The sequence below is a fragment of the Apteryx mantelli genome, unplaced genomic scaffold (assembly GCF_036417845.1).
Source record: "Apteryx mantelli isolate bAptMan1 unplaced genomic scaffold, bAptMan1.hap1 HAP1_SCAFFOLD_34, whole genome shotgun sequence".
Classification (NCBI taxonomy): Eukaryota; Metazoa; Chordata; class Aves; order Apterygiformes; family Apterygidae; genus Apteryx; species Apteryx mantelli.
Window position 1 is genome coordinate 5485008 of NW_027118693.1, and position 8407 is coordinate 5493414.

General features: G+C 49.3%; 1 protein-coding gene across 1 annotated transcript; it reads right to left on the reverse strand.

Annotated features, from left to right (window-relative positions):
- Positions 1–635: 635 nt before the first annotated feature.
- On the reverse strand, positions 636–1571 carry LOC136996363 (olfactory receptor 14A16-like). Its single transcript, XM_067317289.1, has one exon. The coding sequence runs from the start codon at positions 1569–1571 to the stop codon at positions 636–638; it is 936 nt and encodes a 311-aa protein (XP_067173390.1).
- Between the last annotated feature and the right edge of the window lie 6836 nt (positions 1572–8407).

Genomic DNA, 8407 nt, shown 5'->3' on the forward strand with positions numbered 1-8407 from the left:
GCCCCATGCAAAGGCTGCAACCCAGAAATTCCTGCTGTGGCAGTGGGGGGATGGTCCTGAGGAGCACAGGCTCTGTCCCCACAAGCTGTGTCCAGACTCTCCTCCCCTCCCCTCCTCTCCACTCCTGCTCTGCTTTGAGTGTTGGAGCAGTGTAGAGGCAAGGGACCAACCCACAGTGACAGCTGGCTGCCAGCCTTGCAGAAGAGGACGGTGGAATCACAGTGTGACTGTGGCCAGGGGAGCTGAGCTCTCCTAATGGACATGGGACCCATGGTCTCAGCCCACCTGTGCTCATCCAAGCCTGACTCTCTTCCCCTGAACTCCCTCAGTATCAGTGCCGAAAGCGACACTGCAAAGGGAAACTCCCCTCATTGCACTGGGGGCATCTGAGGGAGCTCAGACTAGTGGCCTCCGAGGTTCCCCCATCTCTGCTGATGAAGGGGGAAGCCTGGCTTCCTGCTTCAACACGGTCTCTGCGTCAGATTCAGATGAGAGTTTCCTGAGGAGAGGTGGCATGAAGCAAACAATTATTCTTTTAACAATGATGTAAAAGAGAAAAGTAGGAAAGAAAGACCAGAACACAGAGCCTTGATGTCAGATACCCTGCGAATGATGAGTGGATGCATGTGGGACAGTTATGGGTGCTGACATTGTCCCGGTTGAATCAGTTTCTTCAGTGCACCCTTAAGCTCCTTGTTCCTCAAGCTGTAGATGAGAGGGTTCAGTGTTGGAGGCACCACCACGTACAGAACTCCAACCACCAGATCATGAGCTGGGGATAACATGGAAGGGGGCTTCAGATGGTCAAACACAACAGTGCTGACAAACAGGGAGATGACAGCCAGGTGAGGGAGGCACATGGAAAAGGCTTTGTGCCGTCCCTGCTCAGAGGGGATCCTCAGCACGACTGTGAGGATCTGCAGATAGGACAGAAGAATGAAAACAAAACATCCAAAGGTTAAACAAACACTAAACACAAGAAGTCCAATTTCCCTGAGGTAGGAGTCTGAGCAGGAGAGCTTGAGGATCTGGGGAATTTCACAGAAGAACTGCTCCACGACGTTGCCTTGGCAGAGTGGTAGTGAAAATGTGTTTCCAGTGTGCAGCACAGCATGGAGAAAACCACTGGCCCAGGCAGCTGCTGCCATTTTGACACAAGCTCTGCTGCCCATGAGGGTCTCATAGTGCAGGGGTTTGCAGATGGCGACAAAGTGATCATAGGCCATGACTGTGAGAAGATAATTTTCTGCTGAGAACAAAAAGAGAAGCAGAAAGACCTGGGCAGCACATCCCAAGTAGGAAATGGCCCTGGTGTTGCTCAGGGAATTGGCCATGGATTTGGGGACAGTGGTGGAGATGGAGCAAAGGTCCAGAACAGAGAGGTTGAGGAGGAAGAAGTACATAGGGGTGTGGAGGTGGTGGTCACAGGTGACAGCAGTGATGATGAGTCCGTTGCCCAGGAGGGCAGCCAGGTAGATGCCCAGGAAGAGCGAGAAGTGCAAGAGCTGCAGCTCCCATGTGTCCGCAAATGCCAGAAGGAGGAACTCAGTGGGGGAGCTGCTGTTGGGCATTTGCTCCCTCAGGGCCCACTGTGACTATCCAAGGAAGAGGAGACAGTGAGAAGACAGGAGACAGTTTTGTATGAGCAAAACTTTTGCGCAGAACCTCCCCCCCCCCCCGCCCAAGCATACACATTATCTACCCTCATCTTGCCAGGACCATCACTGAGCTCCATGGCTTGAGCTTCCCTTTGTGCTGCCTGAGTTTGCCGTGAGGAGCAGGGGCCTCTTCCCATGGGCTCCAGAGGGGGCAGTCCTGACCCACAGCACTGGGGACATGGGAGCACGGGTGACTAAACTTTCAAAGTCACAGTTTTAGTCAGATTTCATCCACTCACAATGTTGAAGGGCTTTCCAGCATCTTCACTCTCCGTTCTAGACAATGTGTGCTCTTCAATAGCTTTAAGGATTCTTTTGTTTTCTTTTAGATTCCCCTGTCATCCCTGAGGAGGATTCTTGGAGACAGAGATCCTCAGCACTGCAGCTGCACTTCGAGTGAATAGCTGTGATTCCTGAGAGGCCAAAGGCTTCACTCTGTCTTTAGTGCAGAGCGAGGAGAGCTGGCGTGTCCATCAGTCTTCTTCCCAGCTGCCCTGTGCTTGCACCTCTGAGGCGGAGGACATTTGCACTCATGTTACCATAAAAAGAATTGACACTGCTGAGAGCAGAGGAATCGAGTTTCAAAATGCAGATCACCAAGCCCAGGAGCTTGAAGGCCAGCTGGACACCCCCCACAAAACTGTCAGACATCCTAAAGATGGGGTGTCCTGAGGAGAGAGTTGGCTCCTTCCCAGCCCCCAAACTGCATTGCCCAGAGCCCCACAGTTTAGAGGGGCACTTGGGCACTTCAGTGCCAAGGACATGTCTGCATGGCAGCACCTGCAGGATTGGTGTCTGAATTGCCTCTGAAATGCCCCTGCCCAGAGAGTCCAAGGGGAAGGACAAGGGCAGCATGGACAGGTGGGGAAACACACAGCAATAGCATGATATTTCTTCTAAAGGAAGAAGGGACATGGAGAGACAGGGGACACTCAGGAGTTTCTCCTCTCCAGATGTCCATCTGTGAGGAAACAGCCCATGCCCTGGACCCCACAGCCTTGAGGGCTGTGCTGGGAGAGGAGATGAGACATTGGAGCTTGTAGTTTCCTCTCACACTTTGAACGAGACTCTTATGCCTGGAGCTGTGCCTGCAGGCAGCTCTTTCTTTGTCCCACATGGCATGTCAGTGCTTACAGACCCCATCCCACCTGCTGGGTGCTCAGCTCTGCCCTGCAGAAACCTCCCGGGAGCAGGGCACTGCCCAGGGGCACCTCGGTGTTTGCAGGGGCTAAGGAGCATCTGAGAGAAACCTTGATGAAGCTGCAAAGGTGATGCTGGTTCTGTCTGTAGGCTGAGGGGTGCATGAAGGGATTTCTTGAGTTCCTCCCAGAACTGTTCCTCTCTCACTGTCACTATTTTGGAATCTCAAGCCCCTATTTAAACCTGACAGCTCCACTAACATTTCATCCCAACAAAGAGAATAACACTGAAAGCAGAGACTCATGACAGCTCCTTCCCTTTCAGGTATGCCTGTCTTGACCTTCCTTTTGGAAAGCCCCCTCCAGAAATGTTCTCAGGGTGAGCCAGAGCTGAGAGCAGCCCTGACCCATGCAGCACCCTCTCAACAGGAGAATGAACATGTCCTGCTGGTGGTCAGTCATCCCACCCAGAGCTTCTCCCCACAGCACCGTGGGCAGGCTGAGTGCTGATGCTTGCAGGAGGCAGAGTCACTGTCCCGGACACACAGCACTCTGGGGTGCAGGGACACTGCTCTGAATTACAGCCCTGAGCAGATCTGTGTGCACGCCTCTGCTTCACACCCCTGCAGCATCCCTGGGAGAAGGTAGCAGGATGCCGTTTCCCTCTGACGGAGTGGCTGGGAATCCCTGCTCTAAAGCATCTCCTGCCCCACAAAGGAGGGACTGGGATACCCATCCTGACAGACCCAATCAGCCATGGGATGTGCTAGCTTTAGAGAAAACCTCAGGATGCCTCAGCTGCATTGCCCTGCAGCCAGAGACTTACTGTGTTAGGGGCTGTGAAGATTTCTCCTCCAGTGAGCTCTCAGCCGTCTACCCACTCCTGATTGCCTTGAACTTCTGTCTCACTCATCTTGCTCATCTTCTTCATCTCATCTTGGCACTTGCAGGTAGTGCCTGGAGCCCTGCTGCCCTGCTGCCCAACTCCCTCCTCCGGGGAAATATTCACTGAGGTAGACTAAAATAATCTTCTTTTGTCTCTCTCTAAATGCTGAAGAGAGACCCATTCCAGCATTGCAATTTGTCACATCAGAGGGTGCTTTTCTAAGAGAGGTGGCAATGTCTCACTCTGGAAGACCCTATTCCCATCTCTTAACTGGGCAGGACACCTAGACAGGGACAAGAAGGCAGTTCATTTTCCCATGGTTCAAGTACTCTTCAGATGAATCAATCCAGGCATCTCATGCTGGTTTAGAAGCCCCTGGCCTGCAGGGGGATTCAGATCCCTCCCGTGAACTCCACAACTCACAGGACGTGGGATTCCCCTTGCCCAAGCTGAAGTGTGAACAACAGAGATGTCTGCACGCGAGCTCCGTGTCTAAGCTCCCATTATTATCAGTGGAGATGGAGGGTGGGAGTCAGTTGCTCACACACAAACACCTTGTGCTATTTGAAGAGACAGAGGTGGTCTGAGGCATGTGCCAGTGTCTGCTTGCTCTGATGGAGCAGCTGGGAGACCAGCATCCTTCTAGAGCATCAGGTGGAGGCCAGCTGGGGAATTTCCTTGGTCATCTGAAATGGCACTAGGTGCCTGCTATGAGGAGAGCTCCACTCACTAGGAAGCTGAGACACATGCAGATCCCTACGCTGTAGCCCACTGATATAATTCAGTGCAGACCCTTGATTTAATGACATAAAAATAGGCCATAGGCAGGGCCATGGCAGGTGCCTGGGGTGTGCAACACAACCACATGTCTCCAGGAGATACAGCATGGGACCTACAGGAAAACCACGCCCTTTTGGAGAGGTTGCTGGGCAAATGCCCCAGGGCATCTTAGCTTTCCTACCTGTGCCCAAAAAGCTAAATCCTACCACTGCCTTCAGGCAAAGTCCATCCAACCTACATCCAAGAGTGCTGCATAAATGGGAGGCACATCACACCAAGGTCTCCACTGTAAACCTACACTCTTGAACCCTGCTAATTCTCCTCTCCCGAAACGTCTTCTCACCCCCCAGATGATATGAACAGGGACTGTGCTATTGATGTCCAAGGGTGGCTGGATCACAGGCTCTCCAGGCCCAGGAACTTCTCAAAGCACCTTGCCCTTCCTGGACATTGGCTCACCTCTGTCAAAGGCTCCAAGATGCTGCAGAGTCAGCTCAGGCAGCAAACTTCTCTCCTCCCATTCCTGCACGGACCAGCTCTGTTTCTCCCTGGCTTAGGGTACTGCAGGGTTTGCTCTTTTAGTGGGAACCTTGTTTCACCATTACTACCTATGGCTACCTATGCCAGCATGTCTCTGCTCTGAATCAAAGTCTTTGCATACATGAGGTAACAGGTTTCCCCATGATAAATCTTGGGGCCTTGAGAAACTTGGAGATTTGGCCAACAAAAGCCTCATAAAGTTGTACAAGGAGAAGTGGCAAGTCCCGTATCGGGGGGCAGAACAACCCACGCATCAGGCTGGGACCTGACCAGCAGAAGAGTGACCCTGAGGAGAAGGGCCTGGATGTTATGAGATATGCCATATGACCCAGTGGTGAGGACTCACCACAAATGGGACCAGCTGCATATGGGGCTGCATTAGGAAGAGAGTGGCCACCCACTTTTTCTTCTTTTTTTTTTTGGCTTACAGAATAATTGATATCAACATTCTCCAATTGATATTGATCTACAGGGTCTCTTAATGAAATCTGGACATGTAGGAGAAACACTATTCTTCAAGTCAGACATGCATGGACAATCTTCCTCCCCAGCTGCCCAACCCCATCTTTTCCCATCAGCCACCTGGCACTTAAATCATTCTTAGCTTTTTCCACTGAAGTCTGCAGCTGAATATTACAACTCATAGGCACCAATTCCCACCTGCTTTCCTTAGACAACTAGCTGCAAAGAGACATGGAAGGATTTCTCTTAATGACAATCAAACAAAAGTAGAATGTGATACAGCTGAAAAAAATAACAAAAAACACACTCCTCAACTCTATGTTAAGTCCAAGCTTCCTCCCGTGAGGTCTGCTTTCCATAAGGGATAACCTCCCTAGAAATGCTTTAGACAGAGGGATAGGAAAGGCTAGATGGAAACATAATTAAGCAGTTGGCTAAAAAGACAATTATACAGACTACTGGAAGACAGGGTAAGTTTTCAACTCCCTGAAGCTCAAAGCACAAATAAGGTAGCTGACAGGTATCTGAATGAACAAATAGTGACAGGTGGAGGAAAACTCTGCCAAGTGAATATGTCCAAATGGTGTGCTGAAAAGGCTACTTTGGAAAAGTACAAGTTAAGAAGGAGACGTGTAAATTTGTGAAATATTAATGAAATGAAATACACAATAGTACAGACCTCTGTAGCAGTGGTAATGCAAGTCCGGGGGAATATTTCTTCTCCTGAGATTCATACCCTTCCTGAAAACTTCTGGCATCACAGGAAAACACTCACATTTTATAGAAAGTATCCAATTATTGCAGCTGATGCAAATGTGCTCTTATGTTTTAAATGTTGAAAAAAGTTCTTTGGCTTTCCAGGCAGAGTTCAGGTGTCTAAGCACAAGCATGCAGTGGCACTTGGAGAGGCCCCAGTGTATCACGTGAGGTACCTGCCAGGGCCTGGCAGCTCTCACAGGGGACCTGCGGGAGACCAGAGCCCCTCGGAGCTGCAGATGGAGGCTGGGCAGAGAGGACCGGGGCACCTGCAATGGCACCAGATGCCTGTGACCCTGTCACTGCATGACACCCCAATTCTAAACGTCACTTTCCTTTTCAAAAAAAAAAAAAAAAAAACAGATCGTACAAATTCCCCCCAAAAGACCAGTATATAAAAAGGAAACATAACCCAGAAGGGCAAAAAGATGTCAAAGTACTGAAAAAGTTGAAAAATACAACAAACAATTTTCTTTGCATGAGATCATGTTCTTAATTTCTTTCTTTTTCCTTTTGTATTGACATTTTCTAAAAATGTCTGTTATAATCAGGACTCCACCATTACACAGCTGTTCTGTCTCTCATTGTGACCGACCAATAACCCCTGCAATGGGAGAAGGCTCAGAGGGTGAGGTGCCCATGAAGTTCAGCAACAGTGTAGGATGCGGCTCGTTAATCCTTGCTGTTGCGCAGAGAACTGACTTTATCTCAACACAGAGGGGACCAGAGGGTGACCTTTGTTTTAGGTAAGTAGCCATAGCCATTAATTGGACCAGATGTAACTGTTTCTTCCTGAGCTGATCAAAAGCATGTGAACGTCTCCCTGAATTAGCCAGACCAGCATGGAGGAAGTGTATACGTGGCTCAGCCCAACATCGAGTATAAAACCTCAACAACTAACAAAGGAATTTCAAAGAGAGCAACGGGCTTGAGCTGGCTTCAATCCACGTATTCCTTCCCGGCAACTGGGGACACCCAGCGTCGTGACAGTGAGCATATTATAGAGACCGGTAATGGGAATCACATTGGTATTGTGATTGAACTGCATGAGTGTACTGTGATTTCAGTATATTGCTGGATCATTCTGCTAAATCAGGAATCCCGTGTAACATCAAATATCTTCAAAGGAAACTTTTAGATTAAACATTGCACTCCCCGTGTGGGGGGGATATCTAAAAGAACCTGGTCAGAGAGTACTGGACTCTGACACTCCTGCAAAGCCCGGTGCCTCTGCAAATACCCCCTGCCCAGGGCTGTCCACGCCACTCCTAACTCTTTGCACAGAGCAAGTCGCATCCTGGGCTGTCGAGCTTTCTTGACTGACAGAGGAAAGCAGGGTGACCAGCTTCAGTGAAACGCTCTCTTTTGGGATGGCCAAATTTGCACAAGTCTCAACAGACCCGTCTTGTTGTGATATCTTAAAGGTGTCCCAATAAATCTAGCCACACTCCCCTTTCAATCCCTGCATGGTAACTGAAGTGCGACGCCAGTTTAGATGACAACAGCGATGAGACTGATCTCACCCAGTGCCAGATCCCTTCAGTGCAGAGGCCTCTGTCCAGTCCAGCTGTCCAGACTTCCCTTTCTAGTCAAGGGAGAGAAAGAAGGTGTCTCCCTGAGAGGTCTTGAGAGACTTCTGGTGACAAGCTAATGCTCCTGAAAGCCTCCCATAACTCCTAGGTCACATTTCCCAGCACCATATGGGAACCACAGGGCACCTCGAGAAGCAATAGCCTCTATATGTTGGCAAATGAATGAAGGCCTAAATGCAAACATTTAGATATAAGGTGAAAGCTATTTTAAAGTAACTCTATGCAAGAACAGAAAAATATCCACATTTCCACAATTTCAATAATTTTTTATCAATCTATCTGAATTACTTTGTTCTTTCTTTTTTAGTGCCAAGCACTATGTGATGCACTGCAGCAATTACTTGCCCTATGTGAGTATACAGAGGCAGAAAGATAGAGAGACATGGATCTGTATATACAGTTTGTCATCAGAATGCATTTCCTACCGACACTCCGAATGGAGAAGATCTGAGGAACTGCTATGTCTATATAGGCATATTTCCCATCTCTTCTTCTGCCTCTTCTTCCCTTACAGAGCTCTCCAGGGGCAGATTCATTGAATCACAGCACTTAGGGCTTTTTTACATTCATGTAAAAGACAACATGAGGGCCTCT

What these genes read in the sequence shown, in the direction of transcription:
- LOC136996363 (XM_067317289.1), bottom strand. Translation starts at nt 1,571, where the DNA reads ATGCCCAACAGCAGCTCCCCCACTGAGTTCCTCCTTCTGGCATTTGCG.